The sequence below is a fragment of the Vipera berus genome, assembly GCF_964194415.1.
Source record: "Vipera berus genome assembly, chromosome: 4".
NCBI lineage: Eukaryota > Metazoa > Chordata > Lepidosauria > Squamata > Viperidae > Vipera > Vipera berus.
In genome coordinates, this window is record NC_138206.1 from 87,192,079 (window position 1) to 87,208,798 (window position 16,720).

The following is a 16,720-nucleotide window of genomic DNA, read 5'->3' on the forward strand; positions in this document are numbered from 1 at the left end:
GTCATTAAGACCTTACTAGAGCATGTAAAGTATTACTCCAGATTTCCTTTTTTGATGTACTGCTAACTAAAATTTATCTGGTTTGTTCCTCCTGAAAACACAAGGGAACAAACTGTAAGATTTTATTGCTGGTGAACATGAAAGTTATCTTCATCCAACAGAAATAATACCCACATATTATACTTTCCCCTTCATGGGTTACTGCCTTGTCGTGGTGAAGGGGCTTGCGTAATTCAATGAAGCTATGAGCTATGCCGTGCAGGGCCACCCAAGACGGAAAGGTCATAGCAGAGAGTTCTGACAAAACGTGATCCACTGGAGAAGGAAATGGCAACCCACTCCAGTATGTTTGCCATGAAAATCCTATGGACAGTACCAAAAGGCAAAACGATATAACGCTGGAAGATGAGCCCCTCGGGTCGGAAGGCGTCCAATATGCTACTGGGGAAGAGCAGAGTACTAGTAGCGCCAGAAAGAATGAAGCGACTGGGCCAAAGCCGAAAGGACGCTCAGCTGTGGATGTGTCTGGTGGTGAAAGGAAAGTCCGATGCTGTAAAGATTTTTTCTCCATAGGAACCTGGAATGTAAGATCCATGAATCAAGGAAAGCTGGATGTGGTCAAAAAAGAGATGACAAGACTGAACATCGACATCTTAGGTATCAGCGAACTAAAATGGACAGGAATGGGTGAATTTAATTCAGATGACCATCAGGTATACTACTGCGGGCAAGAATCCCTCAGAAGAAATGGAGTAGCCTTCATAGTCAATAAAAGAGTAGGAAAAGCAATACTGAGATACAATCCTCAAAATGACAGAATGATCTCAGTTCAAATCCAAGGGAAACCATTCAATATCACAGTAGTCCAGGTCTATGCCCCAACCACCAGTGCTGAAGAGGATGAAATTGACCAGTTCTATGAAGCCCTACAGCACCTTATAGAACTAACACCAAAAATGATGTCCTTATCATCATGAGGGATTGGAATGCTAAAGTAGGAAGCCAAAAGATAAGCGGAATAACAGGCAAGTTTGGCCTTGGAGTACAAAATTATAGAATTTTGTCAAGAGAATACGATGGTCATAGCAAACACTCTTTTTCAACAACCCAAGAGACGGCTCTACACATGGACATCACCAGACGGTCAACACAGAAATCAGATTGACCATATGCTCTGCAGCCAAAGATGGAGGAGCTCTATACAGTCAGTAAAAACAAGACCAGAAGCTGACTGTGGCTCAGACCATGAGCTTCTCATTGCAAAGTTTAGGCTTAAACTGAAGAAAGTAGGAAAAAGCACTAGGCCACTCAGGTATGAATTAAATCATATCCCTGTTGAATATACAGTAGAGGTGACAAATAGATTTAAGGAATTAGATCTGATAGACAGAGTGCCTGAAGAACTATGGACAGAGGTTCACAACATTGTACAAGAGGTAGCAACCAAAACCATCCCAAAGAAAAAGAAATGCAAGAAAGCAAAATGGCTGTATGAGGAAGCTTTTCAAATAGCTGAGGAAAGGTGGGAAGCGAAAGGCAAGGGAGAAAAAGAAAGATACGCCCAATTGAATGCAGAATTCCAGAGAATAGCTAGAAGAGATAAGAATGCCTTCTTAAATGAACAGTGCAAAGAAATAGAAGAAAACAATAGAATAGGGAGGACCAGAGATCTTTTCAAGAAAATTGGAGAGATGAAGGGAATGTTTCATGCAAAAATGGGCATGATAAAGGACCAAAATGGCAGGGACCTAACAGAGGCAGAAAAGATTAAGAAGAGGTGGCAAAATTACACAGAAGAACTATACAAGAATGAGCTTAATGTCCCTGATAATCACAATGAGGTGGTCACTGACCTTGAGCCAGACATCCTAGAATGTGAAGTGAAATGGGCCTTAGAAAAGCTGAGCAACAACAAAGCTAGTGGAGGTGACAGTATTCCAGCTGAGCTATTCAAAATCTTAAAAGACGATGCAGTAAAAGTGCTACACTCAATTTGCCAGCAAATTTGGAAAACTCAACAGTGGCCACAGGATTGGAAAAGATCAGTTTACATTCCAATTCCAAAGAAAGGCAGTGCCAAAGAACGTTCAACCTATCGCACCATTGCACTCATTTCTCACGCTAGTAAAGTTATGCTTAAAATCCTACAAGCTAGACTCCAGCAGTATGTGGACCGAGAACTACCAGAAGTACAGGCAGGATTTCGAATAGGCAGAGGAACTAGAGATCAAATTGCTAACATACGTTGGATCATGGAGAAAGCTAGGGAGTTCCAGAAAAACATCTACTTCTGCTTCATTGACTATGCTAAAGCCTTTGATTGTGTGGATCATAACAAACTGTGGCAAGTTCTTAAAGAGATGGGCGTACCAGACCATCTTATTTGTCTCTTGAGAAACCTATATGTGGGCCTAGAAGCAATAGGGAGAACTGGACACGGAACCACTGATAGGTTCAAAATTGGGAAAGGAGTCCGGCAAGGCTGTATACTGTCGCCCTGCCTATTTAACTTATATGCAGAGCACATTATGAGAAAGGCAGGGTTAGAGGAATCAAAAGTTGGAATTAAGATTGCCGGAAGAAATATCAACAACCTAAGATATGCAGATGATACCACTCTAATGGCAGAAAGTGAAGAACTAAAGAGCCTCTTGTTGCGGGTGAAGGAGAGTGAAAAACTTGGGTTGAAACTTAACATTGAGAAAACCAAGATCATGGCATCCGGCCCTCTCTATTCCTGGCAAATAGATGAGGAAGAAATGGAGGTAGTGACAGATTTATTTTCCTGGGCTCCAAGATCACTGCAGATGGGGACTGTAGCCAAGAAATTAAAAGACGCTTGCTCCTGGGGAGGAAAGCCATGGTAAATCTAGACAGCACACTAAAAAGCAGAGACATCACCCTGTCAACAAAAGTGCGTATAGTCAAGGCTATGGTCTTCCCAGTTGCAATGTATGGCAGTGAAAGCTGGACCATAAAAAAGGCTGAGCGCCAAAGAATTGAGGCCTTTGAACTGTGGTGCTGGAGAAGACTCCTGTGAGTCCCTTGGACTGCAAGGTGATCAAACCGGTCAGTCCTAGAGGAGATCAACCCTGACTGCTCTTGGCCACCTAATGAGAAGGAAGGACTCACTGGAGAAGAGCCTAATGCTGGGAAAGGTTGAGGGCAAGAGAAGAAGGGGACGACAGAGAATGAGGTAGCTGGATGGAGTCACTAAAGCAGTAGGTGTGAGCTTAAATGGACTCCAGAAGATGGTAGAAGACAGGAAGGCCTGGAGGAACGTTGTCCATAGGGTTGCGATGAGTCAGACACGACTTCGCAGCTAACAACATTATACTTTTATAATCTTGGGCATTTACATTTTATGTTAATATTTCCATTCTTATGCACACAGACATCAATATTTTGGATTAAGCTGGCTGTTTATTCATTGATGATTTTATATGAAAAATTCTGCTGTGAAAGTATGAAAAGAAACTCATTTGGAAAAATTGAGTATTTGGGGAGGAAGGATAATTTATTTATTTTATGAACCTGTAATAACCAAACCCAGTGGCTGATTGTGAAAACTCCACATAAATTATTGAGCAGAGACAGAATTATGCCTCATGATGAGTATGATGCAACATGTTTATACCAATAGGCACCTGCTTTTCAATTTTGTGATGTTTTATAAGATCAAAATTTGAGAAATCAAAAATGACTTGTATAAGAGAGCCTTGGTGGAGCAGTGGGCTAATGCCTCCTTAAGTAACACCAGCTGCCTGCAATTAGTGCAGGTTCGCATCCCACCAGGCTCAAGGTTGACTCAGCCTTCCATCCTTCCGAGGTAGGTAAAATGAGGACCCAGATTGTTGGGGGCAATTAAGCTGACTTTGTAATAATGCCGCTTGGGGGTGTGTGAAAGCCCTAATAAGCAGGCATATACATAGAATGAAGGCTACTGCTAAGCTTGTAAGCCGCCCTGAGTCTTCGGAGAAGGGCGGGATATAAATGGAATTAAAATAAAAAATAAAAAATAAGGTGTTACACATTAAATAAGTATACCTATGGAAGCTTGCTGCCTCATCCATATGTATGGTTATTTCTTAAAGTAAGAAATCCCAAAAATAAGCTAGGTTTCAATAGAACATTGATCTCATTCATTATGGCAACTTTATAATAGCACCACTGGGGAATAGGATTAGCAAATGCATAGGCTTAATGGTCCTATGCAGTCAATACTGTACTGGGATTTATTTAAGATTACTCAGCAAATGAAGAATCATTTTTAGTGTCTAAAAATTTCTTCAATGGCATCTATAGCTTATCTTGCAAAAAGATTTTTAACCTCATGATAACTCAAGAGTTCACAAATTAAAATTTGCGCAACCATTATTTCCTGAATGAATAACAGTAAGCAACCATCCATCACAAGACTACAGCGAAAGGACCTTCAAATTGATTCCATGGTAGGATCTGAAGTATTTTCCTTAAATTATACAGTACTTACCAATCTGTTTGGTCTCCACAGATTTGTACGGCCATTGACATAAGTGGTATTTCCTGCCCTTTCTAAATGTTTGGTTTTGTATTCATATCAAATTTCTTTACAGATTACTTCATTCATTCTCAGTTGGATAAGGAAAGTCTGACACTATCTTTGTAATTTTTGCACTGCTGTAGCAGTGTCATGTAGTAATATTTTTAATGACTAATTGGCAGTTCTTTGTGGCTCCTATTGCAAATATTCAATAAATGCAAGGAACATTTGGAAAATTCTAGAAATGTTGCAATAATGAGAGCCTCAGTTACACAGTATATGTTTACAATTAAGATTTAGATTCATTTGCCCAGAATTTCTAGATACTAGTTTAGTAGAAAATCTGGTTCTTGATAGCCAAAAAGATTAAAATCTCCTTCAAAGCGGGCATAAAGGCGCCTTATGTCTCTCTTGCTTATGCCTGAAAAATAGTGTTCCACTTTTGTTTTGTTATATATTGTTATGCCTGGAGGAATTGTAGGATAAGATACCAGATGGTCAATTCCTGCTTCCTTTAAGATGTATGGTGCATCTTCCTCCAAAGTTTCATGATGTCCAATTACACTATATGTTATTTCACAGGGGGCACATAGTTCAACATAGGTTAACCAATGAATTATATGATCTCCAAATTGTATATCTAACCATCGATGATTTGGATCACCTAGGTAGCGCACGAAGTCCTCAAATTGTAGTCCTTTAGTCTCAGTGCGGTTCTTTCTATATTTTCGAATAATTCCAGGAGCAATTTCATGTCTATACCAAGGTTCAAATCTAGGATTGTGGACAAATTTATCCTTAAATGCAGAAATAAGCCTTTCAAAAGGATCTCTTACGATGAAGAACTTGAAATACAATTTCAATCTAAATAGAAAACATAAGCAAAAATAATCGTAGATAGTATTTTAAAATTTACTGGAAATTCAGTTTACAACAGTGCTGATTTGCCCATGTTCCTCTCTTAATGACTACAGTAGCAAATGATGTGCAACTGAGGCATCACATAGTGACTACGAACAGGGTAAATGTACTGGTTAGGGAAAATTTTAAATTTTGATGTTAGGCATGTTTGCATACTATTCAGCTGAGAAATCTGAAAAAATTAAGATCTTTGATTGCTTCCAGTTATGTCCAATGACAGAATAGTATTATAGAACAGATGGTCCTCCCTTAATGATGTAATTGAGACTGGCAATTCACAACTATGTTGACTTAAGCACAGTTGCAGCAATTCCAGTTGCTATCATGAGGTGACTTTCATGTGGCTGCAGCATCCCATGGCCATTTGCAACCTCCTGCCAGTTTCTCTATTGACTTTACTTGATGGAAGTTAGCAATGAAGGTCACAAATACTGTGATCATTGGAATTGCAAGCTGATTGCTAAGTCAGTCATGATCGCATGATTGTGGGACACTGCGATGGTTGCAACTGTTAGGAACAGTTGTAAATCCCGTTGTTCATCATTACCATCACTTTGAATGGTCGCTGAAATAGTACAATTACTATTGTAATTGGTTCCCAGACTGATAAAAACTGCTAACTTCTCCATTTTAAGTAAAAGATTTACCACCTTGCAGGATTACAGGAAGGCTCTTAGAAAATTAAGGCGTTTGTATATATCACGCAGGTATCTATTGGTTCTAAATGCAGAATAATTTAGTTGTTCAAATTGTTACAACACTATCCTTTTCTTCTCAATAAGTCTTGTTAAAGAGAGCTCCTTAAGAATAATGTTTGGAAAGAATCAAGGCATTGTTTGGCCACTGGTAGGCAATGGCCAGAGAACCTGATAGGAATCTGTCAGCAGGATTTACTCATATGTTTTGTTCAAAGAAGTGCACAGTCAAACTTCTATCACTGAACAGAAATCTGTTCACCTAATAAGGAATGCAGCTGCTAAAATTGAAAAAATAGCAAAAAATATAGAGATGCAATGAAATCAAATTGTACAAATAGTATCCTTAAAAGACTATTTAAATAGATGACAATATCAACATATATTTTTTTCTTCTAGTTCTGCTCCTAAGACTATACAGGTACGTAGTCCTTGCTTAGTGATATGATCCCCTTCTGCAACCTTCTGACAAGCAAAGTCAATGGGGAAGACAGATTCACTAACTTAACAACTGCAGTGATTCATTTAACTGTGGCAAGAAAAGTTGTAATGTGGGTCAAAACTCACTTAACAAGTTTCTCACTTAACATAAATTCTGGGCTCAGTTGTGGTTGTAAATTGAGGACTACTTGTACAGCCTTTTCTGATTATTGATATTTAAGAGTCTATGGGAATGGGCAGCTATAATACATTTAAATAAATAATAATCATAAACTGCACAAATGATCAAAAATGAGATTTTCATAATGGAAGGTTTTCAAAGACACATTAAAATACTACTTACCTTTTTTTAATTTCAGAATCACTGAAGGAAGATAAGCGTGGAAGACCGTTCTTCTCATGGTCATGCACAATGTTTTCAGGGATCTCACTGATGGAAGGAAAAGCTCCTGAGAAAATAAGTTAGAACTTGCTCTTACAATGGCACCTTTCAGTCCATTCCCATTATGATATACACTAGTGGTTGTCATGATTATTTATTTGTTAATAGGTAAAAAGGTAAAAACAGATCAGGTCTTGGTGACTTCATGGAAATGTCTATCAGTTTGCTGGTACCTACTTATGGTACCTACTTTCTACTTTCCAGTCCAGTCTCCATGTCCTGATAATTGCTATTAAGTTTCTTATCTTCCTACAATCCAGGCCTGAACCCCAGGTCGCTCTTTAAAAAATGGAAAGCTCAATGAATTGTTTTTATCATGATTACAAGTTTCCATATAGTAATAGGGTTTCTATTCCAAGACACTGCGTATTGGTGTAATCTCTCTCAAAGTCTGACCAATTACTGAATCTGGAACTGCAACATCTGGATCCAAAAAATACAGTGGGTTAGTTATACTATTTTTTTTTAGATATGGGCAGAAAATCAGATTCGTAATACTGACATGTGATTAGCCAATTCTTTGATTTCATACTACCCAGAGTTATGTGTAACTCTCCATTACAGCCTTATGCTTGAAAAATATATTAGCCAGAGTAGAAGCATACAGGTAGTTCAGTAAGTGTGGCCTGTCCTTAAGCCAAAATCCAATATTGTAGAAATCTGTTTGCACACTAGGACTTTTTTCCCCTTTATTTCTAACAACAGATCTTGTCATCCTCCTATCTACTCCAAAGGGTTTTCAATTTTTAAGAAAGACTCTGAGGGACCAGAAATTACCTATTTAGATCCACTGCCAGAAAGAAGTCCATCAAAAGAAGACTTTAATTACAATATTTTAATTATAGCTCCCAAAATCAAATTTTTCAAAGCAATATTGTCTTTCACATAATATCCACATGGAATTGAGTTGGACCTGTTTCACTGCCTACTTAGTTTTCTATTAAAGGTGCTACTAAAATAAATTAAAATGTTATTACTTTGCTTTATAGTGGTTTCTTGGTGTTCGTTATTTTTACAAACTATTTTATTTATTATAATTTGCCCTGAACTAAATGTTACCAATAATTCAAAATGAATTCAATGATAATATGATAACCGAAAGCATTATCTGTTCCTTCTAAGGAGGATAGGCTGTCAGACACCCATCTATATCTCTATCTCAGGTAGATGTGGTACTACTGCTCACATGATTTAAAATAAAATTGAACAAACATTCTACCAAAGAACCTGTATATATTCCCTAAAGATTTATTTATTTATTTATTTATTTAGTTACATTTATATACCGCCCTTTCCCTGAGGACTCAGGGCGGTTTACAGGGAATTAAAAATCCAACATACAAAAGTTAAAAACCAGATTAAAAAATATTAAATTGACCCTGTACTCTTAAAAACCCCAATTAAAAATTTCTCCTTAGCCTGGGCCCGAGAGCTCAAAGAGCCAGGTCTTCAGGCCCCGGCGGAATGATCGGAGGTCGGGGGCAGTTCTCAGCTCCACCGGCAGCTGGTTCCAGAGGGCAGGCGCTCCCACTGAGAAGGCCCTATCCCTGGGTGTCACCCGCCGGCAATCTCTCACCGGCGGAACCCTGAGCAGACCCTCCCTGTGGGAGCGCACTGGGCGAAGGGCGTTTGATGCAGGTGTTCCCTCAAATAACCCGGACCCAGGCCATGTAGGGCTTTATAGGTAATAACCAGCACCTTGAATTTCACCCGGAGGGCAACCGGAAGCCAATGCAGCTCGCGGAGTAGAGGTGTTACATGGGAGTATCGGGAAACCCCCATTACAACTCGCGCGGCCGCATTCTGCACCAGTTGAAGCCTCCGCGTGGTCTTCAAGGGCAGCCCCATGTAGAGAGCGTTACAGTAGTCCAAACGGGAGGTCACAAGCGCATGAGTAACTGTGCGTAGGGCGTCTCGGTCCAGATAGGGACGCAACTGGCACACCAGGCGAACCTGTGCAAAAGCCCCCCTGGTCACGGCTCCTATATGGTCTTCAAAATTGAGCCGTGAGTCCAGGAGGACGCTCAGGTTGCGAGCCCTATCAACGGGGGGGTAACACCTCACCCCCCATCATTAAGGATGGAATAACTTGGTTAACCCGAGATGCCGATATGCACACCCACTCAAGTCTTGGCGGGATTGAGACGAAGCCTGTTTCTCCCCATCCAGACCTGAACCGCCTCCAGGCACCGGGACATCACGGAGAGGGCATCACTGGGTTGGTTCGGGGTGGAAAGAAAAAGTTGGGTATCATCAGCGTACTGGTGATACCCCACCCCAAAACCACGAATGATCTCGCCCAGCGGCTTCATATAGATGTTGAACAGGAGAGGCGAGAGAACCGACCCCTGAGGAACTCCACAAATGAGAGACCTCGGGGCGGATCTCTGCCCTCCTGTCAACACCGACTGCGAGCGGCCCTGGAGGTAGGAGGAGAACCACCGTAGAATGGTGCCTCCCACTCCCAGCCCCCTGAGACGCCGCAGCAGGATACCATGGTCGATGGTATCGAACGCCGCTGAGAGATCTAATAGGACCAGGACAGAGGAACAACCCCTGTCCCTAGCCCTCCAGGGATCATTCACCAGCGCGACCAATGCCGTCTCCATGCTGTGTCCGGGCCTGAAGCCCGATTGGTACGGGTCCAGATAATCAGTTTCCTCCAGGAACAGAGGGAGCTGATGCGCCACCACACTCTCAACAATCTTCGCCAGAAAGCGAAGGTTGGAGACTGGACGATAGTTGTTTAAAACAGCCGGGTCCAAAGCAGGCTTCTTGAGAAGGGGTCTCACCACCGCCTCCTTCAAGGCGGCAGGGAAGACACCCTCCTTCAAGGAAGCAGTTATTACTGCATGGAACCAGCCTCGTGTTCCCTCCCGAGCCGCATAAGCTAGCCAGGAGGGGCACGGATCCAACAAACAGGTGGTGGTGCTCAGTCTCCCCATGATCCTGTCCACATCATCAGGGGAAACAGGGTCGAACTCAGTCCAGATAACGTGCTCAAGACCGCCTGATTCCTCCACATCAGACTCTGCCCAGTCAGAGTCCAAGCCGGTCCGGATCCGAGCGATTTTGTCCGCCAGATGATGACTAAACTCCTCGGCTCGTCCCTGCAAGGGATCCTCCCTCACCTCCTGGTTAAGGAGGGAGCGAGTCACCCTAAACAGGGCGGCCGGGCGATTATCTGCGGACGCGATAAGGGCGGCAAAGTAGTTAGACTTCGCCGTCCTTATCGCCGCAAGATAAGACCTTATAAAGGTTCTTAACTGCAATCGGTCGGATTCGGATCGGCTGGATCTCCAACCGCTCTCTAGACCTCGTCTCCGACGCTTCATCTCCCGGAGCTCCACAGAGAACCATGGGGCCCAGCGGGATCTGCGACGGGTCAGAGGTCGCATGGGTACAACGCAGTCGAGTGCCCTGGTGGCAGCCGTTTCCCAGGCCTCCACCAGGGTATCGACTGGGCTGTGGGTAAGGGTGATAGGTATAGGTATAGGCCCAAGCGCCCTCTAAGATGGTGTTAGGTTCAAGTAATAAACAATTGCTCAATTCTAAAAAAATAGATATACACATTTAAGCTATTGATTTGTATTAATTCCAGCTGTGGAAGCCATCATTTTCCAGTAGAAATTAAAACATGGAAACGTTGCAAACATTTTTGCAATCATCCTCTTCTCCCTTATCTCCAGAGTTTATGCTGCAAAGAATCCTGGGGATCTTGAGAGCTTTAAATTAAAGCTTTAAGTTTAAGGTACCTGTGTGATACCTTAGTTGTCTAACTTTTGAAGGTTAGCATAATTTCACCTCTATTAATCCCAGCACATAATCATTTCACAAAATAAACAAGACAGGAAGCCTAATATATGTAAAGTTCTTTGGGGTGGGCAATGGCAGCTAGAATTAGGCTAGGATATTTGAAGCAGCTTTCAAACAAAATATAAAATGCCAAAAATAAAAATGTATTCCATTGAATTATATTATTTTTATGTTTTGCCGTTTGAAATTTTTGAAATCTTTATTTGTTGTCTAAGCAATCACACATTTGAGACTTTAAAAGCTAGCTAAATACCATTTAAAACAATCAAGACTTTTTTCCACTGAGTATTGCCAACTTTTGGAGTTTGACAGAAGAGGATCTTGTGCTTGTCACATACAAAAATTCGGTCCAAAACAAATTTGGAAACAGTAGTATGGGTGAGGTTTTTCAGAGATGCATCTTGGCAGACATTCCTGAGTAGTTCAAGCCTCTCCATATGGACCAGGCCTTCATGTACAAGGTCTTCAGATAGACTTTTTCCTATTGACTTGATATAAAAAGGGATTGGGATGGTAGAAGAAAAAGAGCAAAAATTATTTTGCATTTTCAATGTTCAACTCATAGAAGAAAATCTAGCATTTCAAATATATACAGGTAGCCCTCAACTTACATCCATTCATTTAGTGACCAAAGTTATAACAGGACTGAAAAAAGTGACTTAGGACCGTTTTTCACATGACCTTTGTAGCATCCCCATGGCGATGTGATTAAAATTCATATGCTTGGCAACTGGCATGTATTTATGATAGTTGCAGTGTGAATTGGGAAGTCAGATTCATTTAACGTCCCTGATAATCACAATGAGGTGGTCACTGACCTCGAGCCAGACATCCTAGAATGTGAAGTGAAATGGGCCTTAGAAAAGCTGAGCAACAACAAAGCTAGTGGAGGTGACAGTATTCCAGCTGAGCTATTCAAAATCTTAAAAGACAATGCAGTAAAAGTGCTACACTCAATTTGCCAGCAAATTTGGAAAACTCAACAGTGGCCACAGGATTGGAAAAGATCAGTTTACATTCCAATTCCAAAGAAAGGCAGTGCCAAAGAACGTTCAACCTATCGCACCATTACACTTATTTCTTACGCTAGTAAAGTTATGCTTAAAATCCTACAAGCTAGACTCCAGCAATATGTGGATCGAGAACTACCAGAAGTACAGGCAGAATTTCGAATAGGCAGAGGAACTAGAGATCAAATTGCCAACGTACGCTGGATCATGGAGAAAGCTAGAGAGTTCCAGAAAAACATCTATTTCTGCTTCATTGACTATGCTAAAGCCTTTGATTGTGTGGATCATAACAAACTGTGGCAAGTTCTTAAAGAGATGGGCGTACCAGACCATCTTATTTGTCTCTTGAGAAACCTATATGTGGGCCAAGAAGTAACAGGGAGAACTGGACATGGAACCACTGATTGGTTCAAAATTGGGAAAGGAGTCCGGCAAGGCTGTATACTGTCGCCCTGCCTATTTAACTTATATGCAGAGCACATCATGAGAAAGGCAGGGCTAGATGAATCAAAAGTTGGAATTAAGATTGCCGAAGAAATATCAACAACCTAAGATATGCAGATGATACCACTCTAATGACAGAAAGTGAAGAGGAACTAAAGAGCCTCTTGTTGCGGGTGAAGAAGGAGAGTGCAAAACTTGGGTTGAAACTTAACATTAAGAAAACCAAGATCATGGCATCCGGCCCTCTCTATTCCTGGCAAATAGATGGGGAAGAAACGGAGGTAGTGACAGATTTTATTTTCCTGGGCTCCAAGATCACTGCAGATGGAAACTGTAGCCAAGAAATTAAAAGACGCTTGCTCCTCGGGAGGAATGCCATGACAAATCTAGACAGCACACTAAAAAGCAGAGACATCACCCTGTCAGCAAAAGTGCGTATAGTCAAGGCTATGGTCTTCCCAGTTGCATTGTATGGTAGTGAAAGTTGGACCATAAGAAAGGCCGAGCGCCAAGGCCTTTGAGCTATGGTGCTGGAGAAGACTCCTGTGAGTCCCTTGGACTGCAAGGCGATCAAACCGGTCAGTCCTAGAGGAGATCAACCCTCACTGCTCTTTAGAAGGCCAGATCCTGAAGCTAAAACTCAAATACTTTGGCCACCTAATGAGAAGGAAGGACTCACTGGAGAAGAGCCTAATGCTGGGAAAGATTGAGGGCAAGAGAAGAAGGGGACGACAGAGAATGAGGTGGCTGGATGGAGTCACTGAAGCAGTAGGCGTGAGCTTAAATGGACTCCAGAAGATGGTAGAGGACAGGAAGGCCTGGAGGAGCATTGTCCATGGGGTCGCAATGGGTAGGACACAACTTCGCAGCTAATAACAAAAAATTCATTTAACAACTAATACTAACTTAACCGCTGCAGCAATTCACTTAATAACTAGCACGAAAGGTTGCAAAATGGGGCAAAACTCACTTAGCAATTGTCTTGCTTAGAAATTTTGGGGTCAATTGTAGTTGTAAGTTGAGGACTGCCTGTACAAGGTTTCTAAAGGTCAGTGTTACTGTTTTGAAATTGCCACTTCTGTCAAGCTGATGCAAAGTAGTTTGATTTCATCAGCAACAAAATAAAATTTTAGAAATTGAGTGAATTTACAAATAAATGGGGAACACAATATTCTAAATGAAGGAATTTTTTTTCGCACCATAGAAAGAAAAAGGAAGATGGTTTTCACTTTACTTATAAGAATAAAGCAAAAAAGTTCCAAAGTGCAGTGTTTAAATTTTTTAATTTTAATTTTAAATGAAAAACTGAAGTACAATTTTGAAACTTTTAGAACTTTTAAATCTGTTCTAAAAACTGTTACAGAAAATGGTACTCCAATCTGTTATTATATTATGTTTAACAGATAAGCCTGCTTAGGAATCTATCCCTGATTATATACAAAAATACAAAATATTGTGTTTTAAAATATCAACATAACCCAATAATGCAGTAAAATTTTAATTCATAACACAATACCAAAACAGTTTTTAAAACTAAAACAGGTCAATTCCTGGACAATAAAGCAAGAGAAAATTGCTTTTGAACAGAAGGCACAACAGATGGCTACAGTGATGCTTTGCTCATAAATCTCTATAGTATTTGGCTGACTGGTTCTAGGAACCAGTTACAATTTAACACAGGGGTGTCAAACTGCCGGCCCATGGGCCGGATGCATCATAGCGAAACCGTGTCTACCCAATTGCCGGCAATGGCAAAAAAGTCACGATACTACACATCATGTGACGTTGCGAGTTTGACACCCCTGATCTAACACAATGAAATATGACATAGAGAACTCTTAAACCATACCATTTGTTTAACCTTTCAACCTGTTCTTTTTATATACCTGAAATTGTCCAGGCAGCCTCTTCTCTTTTGTTACGTGACCTTTTCCTACTTCAGTTATAGTTGTTGGTATTACTGGCTCTTGCTTGGCACCGTGAACTAGATGAAGAAAACAGAGCAACTGAAGAAAAACAAACTTTTTTTCCCTTCATACTGCATAAACAATTTGATCACAACCATAAAATTATAATTAAGTTACACTTCAAATCAGCTGTAATTCAAGATTTTAAATAGAATTCAAATTATTTAAAAAAACAAATTTCATGATTTGGAAAACCTTAGTGTAATGACCTCTGAAACCAGATTCTCCAAACTTGTCACCTACATGCATTGAGAATATTTCCCCATCTTCTCAGACAGTTATGCTTGTGTTGTTTCTTAAACCAAGTCTGAAAAGATGTTATTTTTACCACAAAGACTGAATTTTAGACTAGGGAGGAGCATAAAAAAGGGAAACATCACAAAATTATGTAACTCTTGCAAAGTTGATTGGAAGATGCTAACATTAAAACCATTCTAGTCTGTGAAAGGGAACAGGGTTAGAAGTACTGTATCTAATATAATAGAACTAAGCAAAAATCTTTCCTATAGGAAAGGATATAAATGATTTTAACATCTATGTGCAAGTATTACAAGTTAATTTGAAAAGGAATAGTACACAAAATACTCTGATATGCCAAAATAATTCAGTATCTGTACCTTTCCATACAAAATTAAAATTCTATCAAATCTTTTTCATCTTCATTTTCTTAGATGGAGTTCAATGTTGAAAGAAATAAGGAATAATTGTAATATTCAACATTTAGACATTTGCCAAAAACAAAAGCAGAAAATATCCAAGAAAAAGTGGGAATCATCTGCATAACTATTTCACTGTTGCAACTCACAGGCAAATTGCATCATGTTTTAGACTTAAAAGTCAACATAATGAAAAAAAAGGAATGGATAGGAAAAACCAAAACTAGGAAATCTGTTTAATTTCTCTCACACCATTTTGGACACAAAAATTGTTCAGTGATTACTTGCATTAATAAGAATAAAGTTGAATCAACTTACCATCAGGATCTTTGAAGGTCAGTGTGATGAACTTGCTAGCAACCATGAACATGAATATTACCCAAAAGCATGCAGCTAACAGCAGCCACCGGTGGTGCATGATGTCAGATATAAGCCATGTAACTTCTGTTAGTTTCTGCTTTTTAAAAGCCACAAAAATAAATTAATGTGTACCCTTTTATTTATTTTATGAGCAGTCTCTACAAATAACAAAAGATCTCTGAAATATAGAATACACTGTGTAAGGGGTCTAATAGCACAGCCTTTAAACTACCGATGGTGTTTGTCTTCTTCTTGTATTATTTTTGCAGAAATGAGAAATCCATTTAGTTGCCCTAAATTTCAGTATGTTCTCATCTATATGGAGAATTAAAGAAATGTTCCTATATAACAAAGCAAAGTTTTGAATGCAATATATAGCAGCTTAGATATTTTAGTGTAAGTTTGCATAGATAGAGGAAAAAATGTGGTTCCCCTTCTTTGTTATTAAGTTTCCTGCATAACCATTCAAATTTAGCAATATGATTTGCCATCCTGAACATATCTGAATAGGTTACCGGTAATTTAAAAAATAAGAATTATAACTGCTGGAAAAAGCTTTAGCAATAGTATCAAATGTTATAGAATTAGACTGCTACTGAGCTCAGCTATTCAAATAAGCAAGCATATTTGATCAGGCATGACAAAAAAAATTCCCTAAATTTATTTTTCTAATTTTCCTACAATTGAAAGGTAATCCTGCAATTTCAAAACTTTTTCCCCATATCAGGTAATTTTGAAAATACATACAGATGTGCTGTGTTTCTATGAATTAATATTCTTATGAATAAATCAGTTTTTAATAAGTCCTATCAACACTGCTGTTTGCACAATGCTCACTCACAACAAATTTGTGAAGATAACAGCACAGAATTAAGAAGCCCAATTACCATACAATCATATATTACCCAGAATAAGATGAATAGGACTCTGCTTAGTGAAGTGTGTATACAACAGCATAACTGTCACAATGCAGCTGAGGATCCTCATATATTATTATATGTGATCTACTTGTTAATAACATAATACATTTTACCATAGGTGGATGATTATGTTACTTTTTTCCCCATAAAACCTTTAAAACTGCCTAAACACTTGAGGTATTTGGTAGAAGCTACAGAAATTCTTTGGGGAAGTTGTGAACATTTCTTTGCAGTGACTGAGTAGTACCCACTACTTTTGTCCTCAAGTATCAATCCTTAGGCCTTTCATATCTAACAGGAGATGAAAGATGGCTTGTATTGATTGATTATTCTTCACAAAGGTTCCAACATGTGGGAAAAGACCCCCGGCCAGGAATCAGTTCAGGATGCCTCCAGACTGGCCAGGGTTAAGCACCAGGTAGGGGGTGTTCAGACTTGGCCAGAACTGCTCAGTTGTGCCAGGGTAGCTGCCTCAGGAAATGCAGGAGGTCTGAAATAAAGCAAGGAGGAAGGTGGGGCTGAGGGG

At 39.9% G+C, this 16,720-nt stretch overlaps 1 protein-coding gene across 1 annotated transcript; it reads right to left on the reverse strand.

Moving 5' to 3' along the window:
* Positions 1-4,848: 4,848 nt before the first annotated feature.
* CHST10 (carbohydrate sulfotransferase 10) lies at positions 4,849-16,557 on the reverse strand (the record flags this gene model as incomplete). The annotated part of the gene is made up of 6 exons (XM_081327772.1): positions 16,446-16,557; positions 15,233-15,368; positions 14,178-14,275; positions 11,091-11,325; positions 6,923-7,028; positions 4,849-5,386 (listed from the first exon to the last, which is right to left on the reverse strand). Exons 2-6 carry the CDS (start codon positions 15,330-15,332, stop codon positions 4,849-4,851), a joined length of 1,077 nt encoding a protein of 358 aa, XP_081183898.1. The 5' UTR covers positions 15,333-15,368; positions 16,446-16,557.
* Positions 16,558-16,720: the final 163 nt, after the last annotated feature.